Source organism: Gouania willdenowi, chromosome 11, assembly GCF_900634775.1.
Source record: "Gouania willdenowi chromosome 11, fGouWil2.1, whole genome shotgun sequence".
Lineage (NCBI taxonomy): Eukaryota > Metazoa > Chordata > Actinopteri > Blenniiformes > Gobiesocidae > Gouania > Gouania willdenowi.
This window is the reverse complement of record NC_041054.1, coordinates 29943702-29970805: the sequence shown is the minus strand read 5'-3', so window position 1 is coordinate 29970805 and position 27104 is coordinate 29943702. Positions and strand designations below refer to the sequence as shown.

General features: G+C 40.2%; 1 protein-coding gene across 2 annotated transcripts; it reads left to right on the top strand.

Moving 5' to 3' along the window:
- The first annotated feature begins 9868 nt into the window (after positions 1-9868).
- LOC114471828 (E3 ubiquitin-protein ligase TRIM16-like) lies at positions 9869-26850 on the top strand. Of its 2 annotated transcripts, none has more exons than XM_028460763.1 (4): positions 9869-10001; positions 10315-10405; positions 21718-21906; positions 22819-26850. In XM_028460763.1, the coding sequence occupies exons 2-4, from the start codon at positions 10349-10351 to the stop codon at positions 24190-24192; spliced, it is 1620 nt and encodes a 539-aa protein (XP_028316564.1). In that variant the 5' UTR covers positions 9869-10001; positions 10315-10348; the 3' UTR covers positions 24193-26850. The 2 variants fall into 2 exon arrangements, with proteins under 2 accessions (XP_028316564.1, XP_028316566.1); XM_028460765.1 differs by having other exon boundaries at positions 9875-10001; positions 10319-10405.
- The last annotated feature ends 254 nt before the right edge of the window (positions 26851-27104 follow it).

Genomic DNA, 27104 nt, shown 5'->3' with positions numbered 1-27104 from the left:
GATTTTCAACCTGTCACTTACACAGTCTGTAGTTCCGTCTTGCCTGAAGACCTCCACTGTCATCCACCTACCCAAGAAATCAACCACAACCAGCCTCAACGATTACCGGCCGGTGGCGCTCACACCAGTGGTGATGAAGTGCTTTGAAAAACTGATTAGGAATCATATCATGACCTTTATAACCTCCAGCTTGGACCCATACCAGTTTGCCCCCAAGGTAAACAGATCAACAGGGGATGCTGTGAACGCAGCGCTACACACAGCGCTGTCCCACCTAGAGAAATAAGGTAACTATGCCGCCTTCTCTTTGTGGATTATAGTTCAGCTTCTAACACAATCCTCCCACATGGTCTAGTGAGGAAACTACTAATCCTTGGTCTACCTCATTCCACATGCCTCTGGATTAGGACTTTTTAACAAAGTGCCCACAGAGGGTCAGGATTGGCCCCCACACTTCTGCAACCCTCACACTCAGCACAGGTTCCCCTCAAGGCTGTGTGCTGAGCCCCCTGCTTTTCACCCTCTACTCTACAGACTGCACCCCCAAGAACACTACACTTCATTTGCTGGTGTAAACCACTGGAACTCTTTGGAGAATGAACTTAAAACATCTTCAAACATCAATCAATTTAAGAATACACCTTCCTCTCCCCTGTGCATTAATCCTTCTCCCGAATTGACTTTTTTCTCTCAAATAATTCCATCGCACATAAGATTTCCTCTAAAATACATCATATAGTCATTAGTGATCATGCCCCGATATCCCTCACCCTGCAGTGTGACTCTAATCATAAATTAACCCCCTTATTGGGCTTTAAAGGGGACATATCATGCTAAATCCACTTTGTTAGCCCTTAAATGCATTTTGTTGTATATTTAGAGTTTTTAGAAGTACAGAAAAGCTAAAATTAGTCTCTTCAGGTGCTCCGTTGATATCTTTATATTCTGTTTTGGTCATATTTTTTAATCTGTTTCGATTTTTTTATTCTCTATTACGTTTTTTGAACAATGACGTCACAGTATTTGCAGCAGAACTGCCAAATTAGGACATCAACTCCAGGCCCAACACTTCGGGCAATCCGCCATTTTTATTTCTCGCTTTTATTTTGTAGTCCAAGCTCAAGGATGCCGAAGTTACGAGAGGATAAGTCAAAATGTTTGGTTGTTGGATGTAGTAACCCACACGCTTCATTACACCGTCTCCCAGCATCAGAACCTTTTCAAAGTGTCTGGTTGAGTTTTATTTTTCACGGAAATGTACCCACATCTGTGGGTAAGGTCATTTTTGTGTGTGCACAGCACTTCAAGGATGACTGCTTCAGCAACCTCCACCAGTATAAAGAAGGATTTACAGAAAGACTTTGTCTGATTGAGGGTTCAATTCCTTCTATCTTTGGAGACGATGAACAGAGCACTTCGGTAAGCTGTAAATAACGGTAAAAAATGTGATGATAAGACGTCCCTGTCATTGTTTTGTTAGCATTAGCAGTTGCACCGTCTTCATATGTTAGCGCTGTGTGCTCGTTTTAGATCCTTGATGATATGGCCTACGTGGTTTAATTTAAGTCTAAAGTTTTCATTAGTCATTTCATTTTGACATTTTTGTCTCCGAAAAGACTGTATTAAAATGCATTTCATGACGTTACCTTGGCGCTAGCGTTAGCTCGGCGCTTGTGTTAGCTCACTTGTTAGGGTTCTGCAGGTTCATCATCATCATTTTCATCTCGCTCCGCCGGGTCCGACTCTGGCTCGAACATGTAAGGCTGGATGGACAAGTCTAACGTTGTTGACATTTTGTAAATATCGTGTGAATAAACATTTTCTGCGCCGCTACATAGCCGTATCTCTTCTATCAAACTACAAAAATGGCCGAACAGGGTGGAGTTGAACCGAGTGTCACCTCTGCAACCTGAAGTGTCTCATTTGCATTTAAAGAGACAGCACCAAAGCGAGTTGCTCTCAGAAGCACATCAGAAAAGGGGTAGAAAAGGGGTGGAGCTATAATTATGAAGAATTCAGACCCAAGCATTGCAGTTCCGCTTTATATAGACCACAACTGTATGATTTATATGTAAAAAGAAAGGATTTAAAAGCATGACATGTCTCCTTTAATACTTCATTACTTAATGACAGTGAATTTGGTAAAATGATAGAAAAGAATGGGAGGTTAAGTCAGTTAAAATGAAAATCTGTTCTCTATGATCCCACTGAAACCATCAATGCAATGGTTTAAAAGATTAGATTCTGTAATTACAAAATTTTATGCTAGGAATAAAAAATCCAAAATAAGAATGGCTAAAACCAAAAGAATACCATAACACCTGGCTAGAAATAGAACAGCTAGACTGCAAACATATTAAACTCTCTGATCTCCCTTTTATCACTGCGACCCTCAAACATCATAAATGCTTTAAAAACCCACTGATTGCCTCCACCCTCCACATTACGAATGTTCGTAATAAAAAACTAGTATGCTGTCTCCAATCTGGCACAACCCTGATTTTAGAAACAGAAAAACACCGCTCTATCTAAAAACATGGGAAGAGAGCGGAATTTTTCATCTCCAAGACCTCTTCGAAAATGAGAAGCTCAGGACATATAACAATCTAACCCAAACATTCAATATAAATAAAAGTCATTTTCTTCAGTACTTACAAGTAACAGAGACAATTAAGAAAAATACGGCAATAGATTTAATCACCTTGCAACCTCCAGAACTGGCCATATATATGAAAAAAATCTCAACAAAAACAAAAAAAATTCTCAAAAAAATACAGAGCACTCTCGAACACTAACTCTAATCACTTACCAATCACTAAATGGGAAGCTGAACTCTCAATCACTACGAACACCAATTTCTGGACAGAAATTTGTTGTAATACTTTAAGATGAATAAAAACACAAATCTTCAACTAATTCAATACAAAGTCTTCCACAGATCCCACATTACCCAACAGAAAATGTATAAAATAGGCTTCTCCCCAATAGACATCTGCTCTCAGTGCACCCAGGGAACAGCTGATTCATATCTACATGCCGTATGGCTTTGTTCCCCAGTTCAACAGTTTTGGTTTCTAATCACTGAAAAACTGTCCTCCATTTTGGACTGCAGGGTTCCTCTATCTCCAAATCTATGTCTGTTAAGAGACCTGACTGTGCTTGATATTCCAGCAAACCAATCACAATCTATCCTTGTGGCACTCGCCATAGCAAAAAAAAACAATAGTAGTGAATTGGAAAGATAAAAAATCGTTATACATAAACCAGAATAAAATAACCTGCTTTGAGGAGCGTTGGACTTCTTTTCTAATTGCATTAAATCTTGATTTTTCAATTCTCCCCTGATGATCTAGCCTGCAAGCGACTGCCATCATCACTCTTTACTAAAAACACTGATCTAACTGTAGTCCTGGACCTCCATGGGCTTGTGGGGTGGCCTTGACCTGGGTGGCTTGAGTGGGTTGCTGGGGTGTTTTGGGTGCCTCTGCACGGGCGTGCGTCCCTTTCGGGTGCTCTCTGTCCCCCTGTCTTGTCCTGCCCCCCCTCCTCCACCTTCGCTCTGGTTGTCATCTTCTGACTGCGCATGCGCAAACACGTAAAAACACGCAATGGGAACGGAGGCAGAGGAGCAACGTGCCTTTGGGAGGGGGCGTGGCCTCCCTCTGCTTTACAGCGGAATGAGACTGTGCAGCTGTTCCAGGAAATAGCGCTGTTTAGTAATTTGGGCTATGAAACGCACAAAATGCCGACACTTTCAAACTAATAGGTACTGTAGGCTATTGGAAATGGAAAAATACATAATTTCTAATAATATTATAATTAAAACAAATAATCAAAATATCAATTCACCCTTGGGTAGGCACTGCCTACCTTGCCTACCCTGACGTCACGTCACTGAGTAGCATGTACTTTTTTATTTTTACTCAAGTAAGGAAGCTACTTTAATACTTTTAGTTTTACGAAAGACATTTTTTATATTTCTACTTGAGTACTGAAAACTTTTGCCATCTCTGACTGTATGAAAGACAGCAGAAAGGACAATGGCCTTCTTTCACTCTATTTTACCAATTCACCTTCTAACCTGAATTATTACCATAGACAATGAATACAGTTTGTTATTTTTCCGAAGAAAAATGTCAGCATCTTTGAAGTATAAGATAACATCATCTGCCAGGAGATGAATTTAATGAATCCCTTTATATAAGGATCCTCTCTGATTAACTCAGCTATAGGAGGAATTGTTCAGACGAAAAGTCCTGGAGCCAAAGGACATCCCTGTCTGCTCCATCAACTCAAGGGAAATATAGATGAAATGTGTTCATTGGTGCTGATTTCAACTCAAAAGTAAGCAGGATGCTACTTTGGAATGTCTACGTGGGATTAAATCTAACTTGGAGAAGTTAACAGCTCAGCTTTCAAGATAAAGCCACCATTATGAATCACTGATTGAGAGATGAACCTCCAAGGCTGACGGAAAATTGTGTTTGGGCGGACCGAAAACAAATTGTTCTATTCATTGGCTCCCCCAGCAACCAGCCATTCAAGGCCGGTTTATCTGTCTATTCTCTAGGATGTTTGTGCAGAATGATGCTCCATCTCCTCCTCCTCCATTTCCCCACCGCCACCACCAGGGAACTTTGTTTCTGAATCAGATCTGCCCAAGGTCGTTTCACGTCATCTAGCGACGGGCTGAACTGTACTGAATGAAGTGAACAGGATCATGTTTTTATGTCTTCTTTGGCCCCCTGTCCCCCCTCCCTCCCATGTAGTGTCAGCAGGAGGGGCGACTGAGGCACCTGTAAGAGGTTGCACTGTGCTCCGTAAAGAAGCACAGTTTGGGACCTGCCTTTTCCCCTTTTCTTACCTCATGTTGTCCACTTCTCATCTAAGATACGGAGCGCTGCCTTAGTGGCGACCCACGGTTATCTCTGCTCCTGTCCTCCTATGTTTTATGTGATTGTCTTTTCATGTTTCTTGGACAGGTTGTAACTGAAATACAAAATTCCCCTTGGTGGGATGAACAAAGGATATCTCATCTCATTTTAGCCCCTGGTTTGTTTGAACCCAGTAAATAAATAGTGAGTCAAATCCAAACTTGTCCACACTTTGAATAAATACAATCAGTCTAACTGATCAAAGGCTTTCTCAGCCGCTAAAGCCACTGTTAAACTGAACTCTGTTCAATGAAAGATAGTAAAAAGCCTATATTAATCATTAGCTAAGGAGCTCTTTGAAATAAAGGATGAAACTGTGAACCAGTTTAGATTTGGGTGGACTCTGCCTCGCTAAGACAATGGTTTGTGACACAGTCCACCAAATATGTTCTTATGTCATTTGAAATATTTGTCCTTGAATGACCTTCAACCACGTCCTCTTTTCTATCTCTTTATCTACCTCTACCTCTCACTGCCTCCATACTTGTAAAGTTCTCAACATAAACTGAGGCCTTTTTGTAGCTGATGATTGTTAATCAGTTTTGTCACTAAGTATTTTCATTTACCCAGTGTGTGTTTTGAATAGATGTGTTTTCACAATGATTCTCTGATATTTCCTTTTTGAACTGAGTGTCTTATGTATGAAATAGTGTGTAGTGTTTTACAGAAATGCAACTAAAGGGCAAAGCAGTGCTTTTGTTTAAGGTATAGTTACACATTGTTTAAGGTATAGTTACACATTGTTTAAGGTATAGTTACACATTGTTTAAGGTATAGTTACACATTATTTAAGGTATAGTTACACATTGTTTAAGGCATAGTTACACGTTGTTTAAGGTATAGTTACACATTGTTTAAGGCAGTGATTTTCAACCAGTGTGCCGCGACACACTAGTGTGCCATGAGAGATCGTCAGGTGTGCCGCGGGAAATTATCTAATATTACCTAATTAACCATTGTCGGGTGTCTGTGCTGTAATAAAGTGTAACAGATAATGTAATACTCTTCTATTTCAGTGGGTGGCAGCAGAGGGCGATTAATGCCTGTAAAGACAATAGAGTTAGTGCTGCACGACACGTGACAGTTTGGGATCTCAGCAAGACGAGCAAGTGACAGTGATGGAGAAGTTTTTGAGAAGGGAAAATGCAAATGCCGAACAGGGCCCTGGACAAAATTCTGACACAGATGAAGGCCCTAGTATGAGTGGTCAAAAGAAAAAAGACAAGACGGTGAGCTCGAGGCAAATCAGCGAAAGCTATCTTTCATTTGGATTTACTTTCACCGGGGATGCGACCGCACCGATGCCGCTGTGCTTGGTGTGTGGTGAGAAGCTATCCAATAGTGCCATGATGCCAAGCAAGCTTAAACGCCATCTCCGAACGAAACACCCTTCTGTTCAAAACAAGCCGATGGACTATTTTCTACGCTTATGTACAAACAATGAGAAACAGGCAACTTTTTTTAGAAAAACCACAAAGTTAAACGAGAGAGCCATCAAAGCTAGCTACCTTGTTGCTGAACTCGTAGCTAAATCAAAAAAGTCCCACACTGTAGCAGAAACATTAATACTGCCAGCTTGTAAAGCCATTGTAAATGAGATGCTCGGCCCTGACGCGGCCAAAGAGATAGCTAAAGTGCCTCTCTCAGATAACACAATTGCCAGACGTATTGATGACATGTCTGCGGACATCGAAACTGTTGTTTTGGAAAAGATGCGCATCAGTAAGAAATTTGCCTTGCAACTTGATGAGTCAACGGATATTAGTGGACATTGTCAGCTCTTGGCCAACGTGCGTTATGTGGATGGAGAAACCATTAGAGAAAATGTCCTATTTTGCAAGGCACTGCCAGAAAAATCATCAGGAGAGGAAATATTTCGGGTCACGTCGGAATATTTTGACAAAAGCGGGCTTACGTGGGAAAACTGCACAGGTGTCTGCACTGATGGAGCCGCAGCCATGGTCGGGCGCATCAAAGGCTTCGTAAGTAGGGTCAAAGAAAGAAACCCAGATGTTATTGTTACGCACTGTTTTTTGCACTGTGAGGCCCTCGTTGCAAAGACCTTATACCAGCAGATCTAGCTCCTGTGTTGGATGATGTTGTGCGCATAGTGAACTTTGTGAAGACGTGACCTTTGAAATGTCGCTTATTTGCGTCTTTGTGTGAGGAAATGGGAGCGGAACATAAGGTCTTATTGCTCCACATGGAGGTCCGGTGGCTGTCGCGCGGCAAAGTGCTGGCCCGTGTGTATGAGCTGCGAGAGGAACTTAAAGTATTTCTGACAAACGAGAGGTCCGATTACTCAAAGCTGCTTGCAAGTGATGAGTGGTGTGCAAAGCTGGCATACCTGGCTGATATATTTCAAAATCTGAATGAACTGAACACACGGACGCAAGGCCGAAATGAAAACCTGCTTACAAGCACTGATAAAATGAACGGATTCCATTTAAAGGTGCAGCGCTGGCAACAACATGTGCAGCGTGGCAACCTTGAGATGTTCCCGCTCACCGAGAAACGTCATGATGGCAACACTGCTGTAATGTGCGAGGTGATTGGCACACATTTGAAAACTCTTGAGGAGAAGTTGTCATTGTATTTCTCTTCAGCCTTCACAGAATGCCTTGACTGGGTTAGGGACCCATAGAGCTCAGCATCCGTTGCTGGAAAGGACATGACTTTAAAGGAGCAAGAGGAACTCATTGAACTGAAACAAGATCGTGGTTTAAAGCTAAACTTTGCTGATCTTCCTTTGGACAGTTTTTGGTTATCTGTTGCCAAGGAGTTCTTCATTCTGGCTAACAAAGCTATTTTGACATTTCTCCCGTTTTCAACCACATATCTATGTGAGCTGAGCTTCTCAAGCTTGACTGCAATAAAAACGAAAAACAGAGAGAGACTGAGAGCTGTTGAGGAAGAGCTTCGTGTGTGTCTTTCTACCATTCCTGCCAGGATGTCCATTTTGTGTTCATCGAAACAGGCCCAGGTTTCACACTAAGTGAGTATAAATAAATTTATAAATTAATAAATTTACTATATTATTAACTATAAGTATTGTATGTACTGTGTTATTGTGTCATTTTGGTTGGTGGTGTGCCCCAGGATTTTGTAAGTGTAAAAAATGTGCCGCGGCTCAAAAAAGGTTGAAAACCACTGGTTTAAGGTATAGTTACACATTGTTCAAGGTATAGTTACACATTGTTTAAGGCATAGTTACACATTGTTTAAGGTATAGTTACACATTGTTTAAGGTATAGTTACACATTGTTTAAGGCATAGTTACACATTGTTTAAGGTATAGTTACACATTGTTTAAGGTATAGTTACACATTGTTTAAGGCATAGTTACACATTGTTTAAGGTATAGTTACACATTGTTTAAGGTATAGTTACACATTGTTCAAGGTATAGTTACACATTGTTTAAGGTATAGTTACACATTGTTTAAGGTATAGTTACACATTGTTTAAGGCATAGTTACACATTGTTTAAGGTATAGTTACACATTGTTTAAGGTATAGTTACACATTGTTTAAGGTATAGTTACACATTGTTCAAGGTATAGTTACACATTGTTTAAGGTATAGTTACACATTGTTTAAGGTATAGTTACACATTGTTTAAGGCATAGTTACACATTGTTTAAGGTATAGTTACACATTGTTTAAGGCATAGTTACACATTGTTTAAGGCATAGTTACACATTGTTTAAGGTATAATTACACATTGTTTAAGGTATAGTTACACATTGTTTAAGGTATAGTTACACATTGTTTAAGGTATAGTTACACATTGTTTAAGGTATAGTTACACATTGTTTAAGGCATAGTTACACATTGTTTAAGGTATAGTTACACATTGTTTAAGGTATAGTTACACATTGTTTAAGGTATAGTTACACATTGTTTAAGGTATAGTTACACATTGTTTAAGGTATAGTTACACATTGTTTAAGGTATAGTTACACATTGTTTAAGGTATAGTTACACATTGTTTAAGGCATAGTTACACATTGTTTAAGGTATAGTTACACATTGTTTAAGGCGTAGTTACACATTGTTTAAGGCGTAGTTACACATTGTTTAAGGCGTAGTTACACATTGTTTAAGGCGTAGTTACACATTGTTTAAGGTATAGTTACACATTGTTTAAGGCGTAGTTACACATTGTTTAAGGTATAGTTACACATTGTTTAAGGTATATTAACAACAACTTCAACTTATGTTACTTTGGTTTAAGCATGTGTCTCTAGTGTTCAAGCAATGGGTTAAAACTGTAACGTTGTCTCCCAACGTTAGAGTAAAGATGACAAGCAGCTTCAGCCATTGTTAGGCTATGACATTCTGTATAATTGTATCTCTACTGACATCAGAAACATGCTGAGAAATGTGGGCTCTCCTTCCTCTTCCTCACTGTCTGACTCTTCCTCTTCTCTCAGGCTGATCAGCCTTATATTCTGATTGTTTTCCATCTCACTAATGGGAACATTGTGCTTTGCTCTTCCTATAGATATACATGAAAGTTCACAGGAAACAAAATGTGAAGCCATTTGAGAGAGCTTGAAGATGATTGGTTGAACTAAAGCTTCCAACATTTCCCTTCATTAGCAATAAATCCAGACATTTATCCAATCAGAAGAATCTCAGAAACACAAAGAGAAAATTCATCAAATCTGTTTGAAATGTTGTGATAACAATTGAAAGTGTTTTTCATGTATATGAACATTTTCATGTACATGAATATTTTAGGGCTAATATATTTTTCCAGAGTGAACCAGTTAGAACCAGTATGAGCAAAAAGGAAATGTTTGAAACAACAGAAATAATAAAGAATGAATGAAGACATTCAAAAGCAGCTTCAGGTTGGACTGGTTTCACATGTTTTATACTGGGAAGGAATGAGGAATGAACACACACACACACACACACACACACACACACACACAGTCACAGAGCAGACACACACACTTGGACCTGTAGTGAGTCTGTAGATGAAGAACTGACCAACATCTGAAACAGGAAGGACAGCAGACCTCCAGGAACAAACTTCAACACCTGTGACAGAAAATCTGTGAGTCTGTGTGAGAAAGAGATACATTAATGTGTATATAGATATTCTGTCCATGCATGTATGTATATATACATATGTATATGTATAACCGGATGCAAATATGTGTGTAGTTTATATATATATATATATATGTAAAACCCTTTACATAACCTTTTCCCCTTTTATAACACTTATAATTGTACATTTTGTTCTCCATATATATAATGAAACTCTATTTTTATTGAATTGTTTTGCACAAGACAAATGTTGCTGTTTTTGATATTTATTGTGCGTGTGCGTGTGCGTGTGTGTGTGTGTGTGTGTGTGTAACCAGGAAGTCCGAACAGACAAACTCACAGATTTGTGAAATGGCGCAAATACAGAAAGAAAACTTCTCCTGCTCCATTTGTCTGAACTTACTAAAGGTATGTAAACAATATTCACACATATAACCATCATTTCACAGGGTTTTTTTACACTTTCACATGTTTTTCTACCCTGGTGGGGTCCACCTCCTGAAATATCACTCACGCCGTGGGGACCGATTTTCCGAAAATTCAGGGTTGAACTTTTTCAGTGAGTGTTAGATGTTTCAAGTGATTTGTGTGTTCCCTTAAATTTTTCATGATTTTAGAAGTTAAAATCAGATCTGTATGACCTTCAGAAAGGGTGGATCCCATAAGACACCATTCTGTCATTGGTCCTCACGGTGTGATAAAAACGTGTGTGTGTGTGTGTGTGTGTGTGTGTGCGTGTGTGTGCGTGTGTGTGTGTGTGTGTGTGTGTGTGTGTGTGTGTGTGTGTGTGTGTGTGTGTGTGTGTGTGTGTGTGTGTGTGTGTGTGTGTGTGTGTGTGTGTGTGTGTGTGTGTGTGTGTGTGTGTGTGTGTGTGTGTGTGTGTGTGTGCGTGCGTGCGTGCGTGCGTGCGTGCGTGCGTGTGTGTGTGGGTGTGCTGCACGCTCTCATTCCTTCCCAGTATAAAATATGTGAAACCAGTCCAACCTGAAGCTGCTCCCAGAGTCCATGACGTCTCTGTGAGGAGTTGAAAGTTTAAAATGTCACATTTCCAAACCACTCGTACAGCCTCCAACTCATGGTGTCACATGTTCAGATCCCATCAGCACTTTCTCAATGCTTTCAGCTTTGATCAAATGCTTTTGTACGTCTTCACTCATTATTTCTGCTGTTTCAAACATTTCCTTTTTGCTCATACTGGTTCTTACTGGTTCACTCTGGAATAATCTGAGCCCCAAAATATTTAGAGGCTCCTTCATCACATCATTACATGAAAAGCACATTCACTCATTAAAGTTTCAGATCTCTCCCCCTCCCTCCCCGCTGTTGTCTTGTCCTGCCTCCAAACTTTCCAAAGTCCCTCCCTCAGAGGAGCTAACAAGCTAACGTTAGTCCATCAGCAACATGACAGTAATATAACATGCTCTGATAAAAGCATATTACTGCAGCACTTCTCTCTCTCTATGTGCACACACCTCAGCAGCAGCAACAACACAGTGTCACTTACAGCAGCCCACACAGAGGCTGCTGCGCACACACAAACAACACATGCACTACATAGTTCTAGTGTAACAATTACAAATCAAACAAAATGTAAATCAAACAGCAGTATGTACCTTTCAAGCAGAAGAGTCACCAATTCCATCTCCAGACCATACACTGTAAGAAAGGAGGCGCTCTAGCCCCAGGAAAGGGGCGGGGCCTGTGAGCAACAGCTGTCAGACAGCCCATCAAACACAATCCTGGCTCTGATTGGTTCTTTTTGCTCGGTTGCGGTACATTCTGGCAGGCTGCAGAGGGGTATTTGATCAAACCCAGCTCAGGGTTAAGTCCAGGTTTAACCTGAGAGTCTGACTCCATTAAACTGGGTTCTAATTGGAACGGTGGTTTCATCAACAAGAAAACCCCTTGGTTTCCATAGTAACACAGTCCGTGGGTCAAAACTGCTCCCGACCAGGTTTAACCAGCAGACTTGGTTTAATCTGCTGAGTCACTCTCATGAAACCGTGTCATCATTATTAAATAAGTCATTTAGTTATGTTTTAAAACACTCAATAAAGATCTACAAAAGGAAAAATGAGTCAAAAATATTTCTGTTATACTTCTTTTTTAATACTGCTTTAATACGGTATTATATAAAAATAAATAAACAGAATATCATGGTAAATGTTTTAATATGATTTTAAATCCATACAAATGACAATATAATCATTGTCCACATCATGGGTGTCAAACTCTGGCCCACGGGCCAAATTTGTCCCGCAGTGTAATTTTATTTGGCCCGCGAGGCAATCCCAAATGACTACCAGAGCTGGCCCGTCAGTATTATAGACAAATCCGGAAAACCAGGAAGTGTACAGCGCATTCACCGCTAATACTACAAATCCCATAATGCTCTGCTGTTGTTTTGGCGCATCAATCAGGCCAGGACCCAAACGCTCAACTACAAACGGACAGTAGTCATAGCGACTTCACGCTACAACTTTCACCATGAAATAAAGCTGCTGTGGGATAAACTTGTGGGAACAACGATAGATGGTGCGCCAGCGATGTGCGGTAAAAAGAGTGGACTGGTGGGCAGGGTTCGGGAGAAGATGTGGGAAGAAAACTGTGCAGGTGAGCTAACTGTTTATCACTGCGTCAGGAATCACTGTGTGGCAAAGCCCTAAAGATGGAACATGTTATGACCACAGTAACACAAGTAGTTCACTTTATAAGAGCCAAAGGTCTGAATCACCGCCAGTTTGAGTCTTTTCTGGAGGAATGTGGTTCGGAATACGCAGACGTGCCGTATCACACAGAGGTGAGATGGTTAAGCCGAGGAAAAGTACTGAACAGATGTTTCGAGCTGCATGAGGAAATATTTCAGTTTCTGGAAAGGAAAGGGAAGGACACAGCAGAGCTCCGGGGGCAAAAGTTTCTGTGTGAGCTGGCCTTCCTGTGTGACATCACGAGCCATCTCGATGCACTGAACCTGCAGCTTCAGGGGCGGGGGCGCATCATCACAGACATGTACGCTGCAGTGAGGGCTTTTAAAACTAAACTGTGCCTGTGGGAGAATCAGATGCTGCAAAGAAACCTTGGCTATTTTCCCTGCTGCCAAACCATAAAAACACAGATCTCTACCGCCGTGTTCCCATGCGCACAGTTTACTGAAAAACTCAGTGTACTTGGTGCTGAGTTTAGCCGGCGATTTTCTGACTTTGATGTCCAGAAATGTAGGTTTGAACTACTCAGTAATCCCTTCGCAGTTGATGTGGGAAACGCACCAACCAACCTCTATATGGAGCTGATTGAACTCCAGTGTAATGACACGCTGAAGTCAAAGTATGATGCTGTGGGCGCCGCACAGTTTCCACTGTTCATCCCTGACACAATGCCTCAGCACCTAAGCTGCTCAGATGTTCTCCATGTTCGGCAGCACTTATCTATGTGAGCAACTTTTCTCCTCGATGAAGATGACCAAAACATCTCACAGGAGACGTCTGACTGATGAACACCTTCGCTTCAGAACCTGAGCCCAGACATTGATGAACTAGCATCCAAGAAGAGATGCCAGGTGTCTGGTTTAGACACATCAGATTAGATCAGTGTGTAGCATAAATTAACCTTTTCTTTATGCACTTTTTCTTGCTACTCCAAGGCATGGGCTTGAATGGTTGATTGATTTATTATTGTTTTATTTGAAATTATTAGCCTGTGGAAAAAGTTTATTTTGATATTTAAATCAGAAGGCTGCAAATAGAAAAGAGGCAAACAATTTTAATTTAAATTTCATTTAATAAATCAATGCCATTGATGTGTTTTTTTTGTTTTATTTGAAATTGGATTTTGCATGGCTTTACTATTGTATTGATTATATTGTATAGTAAAAAGCGTTGCTCATTCCATATTCAATGTTAAAGCAAAACATGTTTGGGTCCATATTAAAAGGTTCATTTGTTCAATGTTGGACAGCGACTTTGTTCAAGTTTTAAATTTTGGCCCATTGTGTATTTGAGTTTGACACCCCTGGTTTAATATGTAGCGTTTAATATGTAGCGTATTTTTAATGAGATATCACAGTCATAATATATAAGGATACGTAATGTGTCCATTTATTGATCAAAGATTAATAATGAGAGAGCTGTGGATATACAGAGAGGGAGGGGCTTCAGGGACAGTCACAGGGCGGGGCACTATGGCTCCCAATGACAAAGATACACTATCACTGTAAGGGTTAGGGTTACACATCCCGTACACAGTTCACCTGCACCTGCAGCGTCTACAGTGTTGGATGTGACATCCAACAGCATCCAACAGGACCGCTGCTGCTCTCGCTGTTCATTTTATGCTGAGTTCAACAAATTATTCATCAAACATTCACTAGTTTCATTAATTACATATTATTTAACTGTGAGTTACATCATCTCTTTTATTAAACGCTGACAGGTGTTAAAAAACTTATCAAACATCAGTGTGTGATCACATGATCAGTGTGTGATCACATGATCAGTGTGTGATCACATGCTTCATTTGTTTGCTATGATAAATTGACTAAATAACACTTTCTTTAATCCTTTATTACTTTAAAAATGTTCAAACCACAGTTGCCCTTTTTTTTTTTTTTTAAACGTGTCCCTCATTTATTGTCACTGCTCAGTAACAGATGATGTCATGTCCTGTTGGTCTCAGCATCATACAGTACCTGTCAAGTTTTGATTTGAAAATAAGGGAAATTTTCTGGCGACCACTACCAGTCGTCCCACCTGCCCAACCAAGCTCTAATATCCTTTATATTAAGACAAGTGTACAATAAATCTAAAATATCCACTTATCAACCACTTACTAAATATAATGATGTGATTATAATCTGGTAGGTCGACCTTTATTAACATTAAAATGCTGTGAACATTCCTACTAGGGCTGGTGATATGAACCAAAACTCATATCTCAATATATTTTCTCATAATGGTGATAAATGATATAAATCTAGATAATTTTATTAAATAAATTCTGATCAGAAAAACTATTCTGGGTTAAATTTGCTGATGTAAAATGTTACACAGAGACATTTATTAATAAACAGCTGATCAATATGTGACACTCATTAATCATCAAACTGAGCTTTACATGTTGTTCTGAAAAGTAAAAGCAGCGACTCTTAAAACTAGTATTTTGTTTCATATGATATATGAAATATTATAGTTTTCTATATCACCAAAATAGAAAACTCAATACATCTTAAATCTCGATATATCGCCCAGCCCTAATTCCTAAATTATAAAACAGCCTAAATGAAAACATAAATGTGTATATGAATCACATGTGTTTATTTAATATACTTACAGTTTATATACAAGTCAACATGTTGTATATTTACTGTTAATTTCACGTTGTTTGTCTTTAAGTTAAACATTAACATTTTATTTTTATTATATATTTTATTATAATTTCTCATACTCACTCATGTGGTTCTCTGGTATTCACTAATGACTTATTAGACACATTTATTACAGACTTTACATTATTTAACACTTTATAAACAGTGTATATTTGTGGAGCTTGTGATTGGATGATTTTTCATGGTGACTTACGTGTTCCTTCTGCTGTGGTAGACGTTATAATATCAGTTATTATATAATAATATTCAGCTTCTTCTTGCTTCTCTCGACGAGGTCAGTCGCATTCTCTGTTTCTCCCTCCCTTCCGTCTTATCTCTCTCCCAGCTGCTGCTTTGTCAGGTCTTGTGAAACTAACAAGAGCCTCTCTCTGCAACTCATCCAAAACCGGAATAATGGAACTAATTAGTTGGTCTCTCAGTGCTATCGATCAGATTTTTTCGACGCAAAGAACCAGGGGTGGTGACCCCGCATGTCCAAGCGGGACGTTTGCGGCTGGATACACACTTGACCCTTGGAACAAGTGGCGAGTTGTGTGTCTGTCCATCCTTTCCGTGGAAGACGTGGAGGACATCTACATGATTGGAATAATGATAGTAGGCATGCTGCTGATCGGAACTGGTGGCTTCCTAATCTATCGAAAAGTCCGTACTACGCTGGCGACTGTTTTGGAAAAGCTGCCAGTGATTTCTGAAGGATGTAGCAGGGCTCTGAACACTCAGACTCATGTGTTGATCGATATCAAAAGCAAGCAGAGCTGCTTTTGGATCGTCTACGCGTTATGGATAACAACTGGGAGAAGTTCGAGACCCGGCTTGGAAGTGGAAACTAGGCCACTCATTAGATTACAGCAGAGAGACCCAGGACAGAAGGCTATTGGAAATTAACATAGCCTGTATCAAATCACATTGCTTATCTCCCTTTCGGCTCCCCAGCTGCCAAGGCTAAAGCCAAGGTTGTCTCAATTCTTATCACCAGGAAGTTTCTGCAGACGGCGGCTCTTACCCCCACTCCCTCCCCCCGCTCCTTCCCTACATTCCTCCTGGAACTGTTGATGCTGAACTTTTCCACACGTCATCTGGTTATCAGTAACGCAGCTACAGGTCTTCAACTTCAAATGCCTCGTCGGCCATCTTTCCCCACCCCCCAACCGCAGCTGCATGGAGGCGTGGTTGCAGCGCCGACTGGCAGCACGCCCATGTCCCCAAACGGCTGGACTCCTGTTGTTCTTCCCACCTGACCCCCTCCCCCAGCCAACCTCCCACCCAACCCTTCCTACATGCCTTGTCTCGAGTTGTTTGACTGTGTCATGCTTACATTTATGTTTGCAGAGGCGGTTTTTTTCCTGGTTTCACACTGCTTTCTCTGTTTAGGGAAATCAGTTTCAAACTGGCAGTTTTTTTTCCCCTCACCCCTCCTCTCCTCCTGTTATTGATCCCCTTTTTCACCTAAATATGTGGGCGCCGCAAATGGCTGCTCCGGTGTGTTGATGTGTCTCCTCTCACTGCAACTACCTAGTCAAATTCCTCGTATTGTTCTAAACTGTACCTGGTCAATAAAGCTGATTCTGATTCTGATTCTGATTCTGAACAGAACGTGTAACTGTGTCACATCCTGATGGTCTTTATGAAGATAAACTCTATGTTATATTTTACAACTTATTTACACCAGAACGTCTTCATTCATCATCTCTGTTCTGACTTCCAGGTTTGTTGCCGCTGTCAGCACTAATCTAATCTAATCTAATCTAATCTAATCTAATCTAATCTAATCTAGTGAGAGCTGCCACTCAGGCCATTTCAGGTGGAAGTTCTCGCGAGGGTAGTGATGACGTTCAGTTTAATAAGGCATCTTTTAATTATTATTACATCAAAATACAGGATATTTATGGGAAAATACTAATACGGGAAGATGGCGGGAAAGAGGGGTAAAATATGGAAGTTTCCCAGCCAAAACAGGATACTTGACAGGTATGGTCACTATTGGTTCCTATTGGCTTCTCATTCATCGTAAAAGCTGCAGCGCATGCGCCGTCATTCTCTAAACATTAAGGATTCTATTCTCCCATGTGTGTAAGTCCAAAAAGCCACACAGCAGTGCTGTGTTTTACTGTGTGCTATTCTCCTCCTGTACTTAAGTCAGTCGCTGTGCTCCTTCATCTCAGTTATGCACTGTGGGTGGAGCAGCCCTGAAATGTGGGTGTTCCCATTCAAATCTGGCTTTACGTGCATTCTCCGGTGTGCATAAGTCCTTTTCCTCTAACCCTCTAACCCTGGAATAAGTGCAGCGCCCCCATAAGGTGAAACATTATATTGCACTAGAAATATGGACTTTTTACATTTGAAGCCACACAGACTAGTGCGTCACACAGCAGCAGCTGTGATCACTCAGCTGCTGCTGTGTGACTAATTAAAACTCTGACAGACACAGACTTCTGTCTACGTTGGTCACAGTGATTCAACTATTTTCATACTATGTCCAACGTACAGTCACAGTTTGATCCACTACAGAGTGAAACAAGCTGTCATATGCAGATGAGGATGGAACACAAACTGTTCACACACATATTTTAATGAGGCTCAGCTCAGGTCACTTTAAACTATTTATATTAAAACTGTGTATTATGGAAGTTAATAGTTCTGTTTCACTGTAAACATCTCTCTGTATTAAAGCAGGACGCTCTGTGGACACGTTATTACATCATATCTACATCATCTAACTCTGTCACGCTTTACAGTGATGATGATGATGATGATGATGATGATGATCAAGGAGAGAGATTTTAACTGTGACTCAGACAGAATGTGGCCGATCCTCAGTCACACTGCAATAATCTGATCAATGATCTGATCAAATCAAGCTGTTACATTGTTTATCAATGAAGGCGTTTCAAATTAAAAGTGAACTTTATCATTTTCACAAATTTCAAAGACATTTACAAGTAAGTCATACATAAAATACTCAAGCACAAGTAAAAAGTAGCTCAATTAAATAATACTCAGAGTAAAAGTTACTTGTTACTTTCAATGTTTATTGTTGGTTTTAATTTTGCCACAGTTCCCTTGCATCGAGGGTGGGGTCGATTATAATTGTAATCATGTAATTGAGAATTACACAAATTACAATTATGGCGTAATTAGGGCCTGAGTACAAATTTTTTAGGCATATTAGGACTGGCGAAAAATTTCATATTTTGCAGGAATTGCACATGTGAATGGCAAAATGACAGTGATGATGTCATGAAGAGCTGTTATTTCTTTTACCACACTACCACAAACACACATTCCCAAAGATTACACAATGTAACCTTGTTGTCTAATGATTTACATCTGTTTTATACCCACACACAAACAAATCATCTACTTTCAACACCAAAAGAGGACCCGGGAACAGACCCCATCAGTGAGCCAGACGACTAAAACTACTTCGTTTCTACAATTGTTCTTTGTTTCTTTTTTTGAAACTCATTTTTATCTATTCAATAAATATCTTTTCACATATCAATTGTCTATTTATATTAATACACCATTTTGTAATTGTCTCTTCACCTACTTTAAACTCTGTAATGTGCACATTTTAAAAGCTACATTTTTTACCCTGGTTGAAATTACTGACCATTACTGACCACCTCTACAGTCATGATGACATCATGACTGTAGAGGTAGGACTGATGACATCACCACTGTAGAAATAGGACTGATGACATCATGACTGTAGAGGTAGGACTGATGACATCATCACTGTAGAGGTAGGACTGATGACATTATCACTGTAGAGGTAGGACTGTCACAGAATTTTTAAAGCATTTATTTATGAAATAATTTATTAGCTGTATCATTGCAGTCCAAACAAATTTGACGTTGCACACCCTTGAGAATATTCTGTGGGTCTTCAAAGATCAGTCAAAATGCTCTAAAATGGCTGACAGTGAGGGGGGTAGCTGTTCTGAAAATGACTGGTAGCAAATGAGTTAAGGAACTTCTCAATGAAGGAATATTCATGACTTTTGCTGCAAATACTGTTGTCACGTGTTCTGATTTGTAAATGTGTATGTGGAAGTACCACCAGAGGGTGCAAAAGCCAACAATAATGTCTACTGCTAAGGTTTTAAACCGTACCCAGAGGCGGGGCTTCAGGGGGGGCTGGGAGGGCGGCACGCCCCTGGATAGGAGGTCAAACTTAAGGGAGTCGGGCCTCTACCACGGCTCAGGGGAGCTGGAGAAGGCGGGCCCTCCATGACTTGTGCCCAGAGGCACACAGAGTTTGGGCAGTCTGTTTAACATCACCCATCATACAGATTTATACATGTGTTATATAGACCCATGATGTGTGACGTAAGCATACTAAAATAGGTGCATGTGTGCGCAGGACGGAGCGTTATCTCAGTCTGGATCCAGTAAAAAGTGACCATAAAAAGCTGTAAATGGACTGATATGTAGACGTGGGACAGTGAGGAGGAGACTTCATGTAGAGATGGAAACTCATCCATTAAAACTGATCAGAATAAGTGGAAATACACGTAAACCCTCGGTAACAGGAGTACAGCAGCCCGCCTACCTGCCTGTTCATAACAGTTATAAACATCTAGAGACTTAATGTTTTTAGGTTTTCTTTCATATATACTCTAGGTTTTTCTATGAGATATGTATAAATGTCTGGCCATTGAACATCTGGCCAGGAGTGCACATCAGATGACCACTTGTTTTCAGGAATGCTGCATGTGTCTGCATTGTTCACCTGTACTTAAAGTGAGTTTCCTTAAATAAGTGTCAGCGTCCTCATGTGAAAAGCTTTCTACATACTATAAATTATTTATGAGTTTTAACAGCGATTCATTCATTGCCATTTTTCAAGCGTCACATATGTAAACAACATGGTTTCTGCTCAGAGTATGCGCGTGCACGTCAGTCACGTGTCTCGCTTATTCTTCAAGTTAAAACGTATTAAAAACCATATGAGGAGCACAGTGGGACAGGAGAGACTTAACATGTTGTCTATAGAGAATGTGAGAACAAAGAAAATGAACATACATCGTGGACGAGTTCACTGAGCGCAAGTCTCGTCGTATGTCCTTCAAATAGTGGTGAGTTGGTCTATAGTACTTCATATTAAATAGTGTTTGTGAACATGTGGGTCATTGTGCCAGTTTAACTAAACTTTATATCTACTGATACAGGCTCTGAGTTGAAATGGTTAAAGTGGGTGTCAAAATAAAACGGTCGCTATCCGTGGTGCTGAGATGTTTTAAATTGATGTTAGTGACCATCCTAATGTTTTGTTTTATTATACTTCATGTTCGTTTGATGGAATTTAAAATGACAGTCACTTTCCGTGGTGTCAAAGCTTGTACGCCCCGCTGCTGCGGGCATATGTATGTTGTAAAATTAGCTTTATTATTTGGATAAAAAGGGCTCGGTCATTTGCCCCGCCCCCAGCCTGGCTCTGATTTGTTCCACTACTGACCGTACCTGTAGTGAATTTGACTCCATATATGATGGTAGATAATTTGTTTGGTTCTATTCTTTAAAAGGAGATAAATTGTGAGACACGTTTGCAGCTATTTTGCTTGGAAGAATCACATTAGCTGTAGTGACAGTTTGTAACCAGACTAATTGATGATTCCAATCTGGGTGAAAAAAGCAACGTTTCACCTCCACATACCATAGTATCCATTTTGTGCATCTTTGTGTCTCGAAACAAAACACTTAGCGCTCAAGTCTGCTGTTTAAATGATGTAGAATTAGGCTGAACCTGACCAGTGGGCGTGGCTTCAGTTGCTGATGGTAGCTACACAAGGACCAGCTGCTCCTCTAACGGTGCTGTTAACTAGTATCTCTGGGTGATGCTAACATGCTACTGCTAAATAGCAGATTAGCCTGATTCATCATATTTTAGCTACAAAGACGCACACATTAAATTACACATAGAAACCGTAGAGGGTGATATCGTACACTAGATGGTTATATATTGCACAACTATGTATATATGTCGTTATATCACACAACATTACCATCAGGTATTAGACTTCTGGTAAAATGGAATTCATCTTCATCAGAGACTTGAATACTGCCCCCTAGTGGAGGGCTGGTGCTTTACACACATGTGGATCAGGATCTTTGTGTGTGTGAATCTGAGCAAAACTGTGTTGTGTTTGTCTCAAAAATAAATGCACGCGCCTGCCGGACCACAAAGACATACTTTACACGATTCACAAGCACAATTAAAGATTAACACATGATAATTCTTGATAAACACACACACACACACATCATAAAACACATGTACTGTAAATGGTGGATGTATTTGTGAATATTTTTGAGACAAATCTCTCCCTATATGAAGGAGCCGGTGACCGTTCCCTGTGGACACAGCTACTGCAGGACGTGTATCAACAACTTCTGGGATGTAGAGAAGAAGAAGGATGTGTACAGCTGTCCTCAGTGCAGACAGAAGTTCACACCCAGGCCTGTCCTGATGACCAGCACCATGCTGGCAGAGCTGGTCGAGGAGCTGAGGAAAAGCAGAATTCAGGTATAAAGAAAGATTTCGCTCAACAAATTCACAAAGAGATCCACAATCTTCACGTGTGTTTTTCAGATTTTCACATCTTTTTTAGATTTTCACATGTATTTTTGTGATTTTCACGTGTTTTTAAGGTTATTAAACATGTTTTTCAGTTTTTTACGTATTTATTTTAGATTTTCACTTTTTTGATTTAAACGTGTATTTTTGAGATTTTCACATGTTTTCAGAATTATTAAACATGTTTTTGAAATTTTTATGTATATTTTATTATATTTACACCTTTTTTTATTTTGGAAAATGGAAAATGGACTAGATTTATATAGCGCTTTATCACCACACTGAAGCAGTCCCAAAGCGCTTTACATATCAGCTCATTCACCCAATCACTCTCACATTCACACACCAGTGGGACAGGACTGACATGCAAGGCGCTAGTCGACCATTGGGAGCAACTTAGGGTTCAGTGTCTTGCCCAAGGACACTTCGACACATAGTCAGGGATCGAACCCCCAACCTCTTGATCAGAAGACGACCCTCTACCACCTGAACCACGGTCGCCATTTTGAAGTGTATTTTTTAGATTTTCACGCATTTTTAATATTATTAAACATGTTTTTCAGATTTTCACAGGTCATTTTTATATTCAGATTTTCACACGTGTTTTTCAGATTTTCAGGGGGTTTTTTTAGATTTTCACATGTATTTTTCAGATTTTGCTGTTTCTTTCAGATTTTCACTTGTTTTTCATATTTTCACATGTATTTTTAAAATTTTCACATGTATTTTTCAGATTTTGATGTTTTTTTCAGATTTTCACATGTATTTTTCATATTTTTAGGCATCTGAAAAACAGAAAACACGTGAAAATATTGGATTTATTTGCAAATATTTTTTTTACAAACTTCTCTCCATATTCAGGACGATCCTTGTGTTCAAAGCTTTGCTGGAGCTGAAGACGTGACCTGTGACGTCTGCACGGGAAGGAAAGTGAAAGCTGTTAAGTCCTGTTTGACCTGTGTGACATCGTACTGTGAGGAACATCTTCAGAGACACAATGAAATCACTCCATCAAAGAGGCACAGACTGGTGGATCCCTCCAAGAAGCTCCAGGAGAACATCTGCTCTCGTCACAATGAGGTGATGAAGATGTTCTGCCGCACTGATCAGCAGTGTATCTGTATCCTCTGCTCCATGGAGGAACATAAAGGCCACGACATGGTTTCAGGTGCAGCAGAACGCACCGAGAGGCAGAGAGAGCTGCAGGAGAGTCAAGCTGATATCCACAAGAACATCCAGGACAGAGAGAAAGGGCTGCAGGTGCTTAATCAGCAGTTGATAAGCATCCAGCTCTCTGCTGATCACGCAGTGCAGCACAGTCAGCTGATCATCACTGAGCTGATCCGTGTCCTCAACAAAAGAAGCTCTGAGCTGGAGAAGGAGGTCCGATCCAAGCAGCAGACTGAAGTCAGCGCGGTGCGAGCGCATCAGAAGAAGCTGCAGCAGGAGATCAGTGAGTTAAAGAAGAGAGATGCTGAGCTGCAGCAGATCTCCACCACTGAGGACCACATCCAGTTTGTCCTCCGCTATAGCTCCCTGTCAGCGCTCAGTGTGTCCACACACTCCTCCATCACACACACACATCCTCACAGCTGCTTCCAGGAGCTCACAGAGCATCTCCACACCACCCTGAGGGAGGACTGGACCAAAGTCTGTGGGACTGTGAAGAGAGTGAAGGTTCTACAGCTGCCAGAGCCCACGAGCAAAGCTGGATTCATACAGGAAATCACTCTGGATCCAAACACAGCTAACAAATGGCTCAGATTATCAGAAGGAAACAGAAAAGTAACATTAATGAGAAAAGATCAGCATCGTCCTCATCATCCACACAGGTTCACTGAGTATCCTCAGGTCCTGAGCAGAGAGAGTCTGACTGGACGTTGTTACTGGGAGGTGGAGGTGGGAGGGCGATATGTTAGTGTAGGGGTCGCATACAAGAGCATCATTAGGAACTGTGAGTTTGGATCTAATGACAAATCATGGATGTTAGAGTGTTTTCAAAACAATTACACATTTATCCACAACGGCATCCGCACTAAGGTCTCAGGTCCTGCTTCCTCCAGGATAGGAGTGTACGTGGATCACATAGCAGCAACTCTGAGCTTCTACAGCGTTGGTGACACCATGACTCTGCTCCTCACAGTGAACACCACCTTCACTGAGCCGCTCCACGCTGGAGTTTATATGTATTATTATTTTAATACAGGAGCAAGTGCTGAGTTTTACAAACTGTAACAGAACAGGTTTGTAGCTGGTTGCAGTGAAAGCAGGTCTCTTTCCGTAGAAGATGGGGTGACGTCAAAGATCAAGTAGAATCTAAAACATTCTATAAGCCATTGGTTCTCAATCCTTTTTTGTTTTATGTACCTCCTTTGCATTTTTGTCACCTCACGTGTACCTCCTCTTCATATCATTAGTACCCTCTTTATAATTTCCTGGAACAACAGAATCTCCTAAACCTCTAAATGTGTTTTGAACATCGGTTCCCTAAGGATTCATCTACAAATTCAAAATGAGTGTAATTAGGGGGCCACGCCCGCAGGCCCAGGGAACCGCATATGTAAGCATTTTTATTATTATGTTTCCCCCGGTAAAAGTGGTGCTACAGGCTAAACCGTGCAAAGGTAGAGTGATGCCCTTTGGGGGGTGGGTCCAGACCCCCTGCGTACCTTGGACGCAAAAACCCACATATGTCTGCCAGCAGGTGGCGCTATAACCAAGGTCAACGTGTTTTGGCCTTTAACTGCCACACCGTTTGTTGCTAATTCAAAAACTTCATATACTCAGATTCTTTGAATGTCACTGAATCACCTGGGCTTGGCCACGCCCATTTCCGCCTAGCTTTTCTCCGAGTAATATTGCGAAAACTGGAAAACCTACTTCTTCAAGCTGTCCAATCAGCCTGAAACTGGGCTCGTAGAATCTTCAGTTGGACTTGATCTAAAGTTCAGGGAATAATTTTGTTCGGGCAAAATATGCGCAAATTATTAACAAGTAAAGTTTTCTAGCTAGCTATGAAAACGCGAACTGGTACATATCTTGGTCGAAATAAATGGTAACAACACCAAATCTGAGATCCTTGTTTGGCATGTGACTGTGGGGGTACGCGGCAAATTTGAATAATGTAGGTCACTAAAGGGCGCTGCAAATATGAAATATTTATATCTCTTAAATGGCAAGACCAATTTTTACCAAATTTGGAGGATTTGATCTTAGGTCCCTCCTGAGGGGATTTGTCAAATTTATTCAGGATTGGTCAAAGTGGGCATGGCTTATTACATCATAACATATAAATAAACAAACATTTATTTCAGCTGAATTATTATGTTGAGAGGGTAGATATAGAAGACCACATAGACCACCCATACCAAAATAATGTGCCACTAGGTGGTGCTATAAATCCAAACACATTTTGGCCTCTAACGTTAACATTTTTAATCACATCTTCATAAACTTTATATCACATCAAATCACATCTTCTGACATAAGCCACGCCCACTCCCACGCCAAATTGCTCTTTTTAAAGCACTACACATCAAAAACCTACTTTTTTAACTGCTCCTTGGGGTTTTGTCTAATCAGCGCGAAACGTAGAATCTTCAGTTGGACCTGATCTAAAGTTTAGTAAAGAATTTAAATTGGTCAAAATGTGCGTACATTTTTACTGAGTAAAATTTTCTAGCTAACTATAAAAATGTATAACTGTTGTATATCTCTGTCAAAATAAATGGTAACAACACCAAATCTGAGATCCTTGGTTGGCATGTGACTGTAAGGGTATAAGCAAAATTTTAATAATTTACACCACTAGATGGCGCTGCAAATATGGGAATTTTATATCTGTTCAATGGCATGACCGATTTTTACCAAATTTGGTGGGTATGACCTTGGGACGCTCTTGGGGCCGTATCTCAAAGTTAATTGCGATTGGTCAAAGTGGGTGTGGCTTATTACAACATAACATATAATTAAACAAACAGCTGAAGTATTATGTTGAGGGATGTGAAATTTACAGGTTAACTATAGAAGAGCACACAGATCACATATACCATAATGTGCGCCACTAGGTGGTGCTATATTGGGTGCAAACGCTTTTTGGCCTGTAACTTTCACATTTTAAATCACATCTTCTAAAACTTCATATCCACCTGTTCACAATGGCACATTGGCCTGTGTCCTGACGCTCGCCCCAAGCCCGTCATCCTTCGTGACGCACTTCCATGCTACCCTCGACCTGCTACCCCCCTTTCATAACTGTTTGCACTTCTAGTTTAAAATGTAATTGTTTTTTTTTTGGTTTTTTTAATCTACAAATGCAACTTTTATGTCATTACTTCAATAATAAGTAGATGTGGCCTTCGATGTAAAATGCAGGTAATTATTGTCTCCTTTTGTCATACGTGTGATGAAATGGCCTCTACAGCATAAAATAATCTTGTTTCAATAAATTACATGAAAATATAGTATTTTATTGAGTAATAGTGCTGTTAGTTTGTGGCAAATTTGTCCAAATAAAAAAAAAGGCCTAAAAAGGAACTAGAACAATTCCACAGGGGTGCTTCAGTGCAGGCCTGAAGCCTTTCTACACACCTCTGTTAGTGTGGGCTCTGTTAAACGTGGAAACACTGTAAATAATACTAAAGGCACTGATGATGCTGTCTGATCTCAACCTCCACTCATCTCACATTCACATTCATTTCTGAAGAAAAGAGACGCGTTCATACACAGAAACATCATAACATAACACTCAACATGTGGAGCTTGTGTTACTTTGCTCTGTTTTTGTGATGTTTTCTCTCCGCTCAAGGAAACAACGTAGAGTTATTAGTGTGTGTGTTCGGAATCATTTTGTACATTTTTATTATCTGTGTTTTACTAAATTTGGAGTTATTTTGTGCGTTTAAAATTTTTTGTGTATTTTGGGTTTATTTTGTGTATTTTTCCAAGTTCTTTGTGTGTTTTTGGAATCATTCTGTGTATTTTGGAAGTCATATTGTGCCTTTATTTGCATTTTGTTTTCTTTGGGTGTCAGTGTTTTTGTTTAAATTGTGTGTGTGTGTGTGTGTGTGTGTGTGTGTGTGTGTGTGTGTGTGTGTGTGTGTGTGTGTGTGTGTGTGTGTGTGTGTGTGTGTGTGTGTGTGTGTGTG

Coding starts and splice junctions, on each gene's coding strand:
- LOC114471828 (XM_028460763.1), top strand. CDS start 10,349: ATGGCGCAAATACAGAAAGAAAACTTCTCCTGCTCCATTTGTCTGAAC. Junction 10,406..21,717: donor TTTGTCTGAACTTACTAAAG/GTATGTAAACAA, acceptor CCCTATATGAAG/GAGCCGGTGACCGTTCCCTG. Junction 21,907..22,818: donor TGAGGAAAAGCAGAATTCAG/GTATAAAGAAAG, acceptor CTCCATATTCAG/GACGATCCTTGTGTTCAAAG.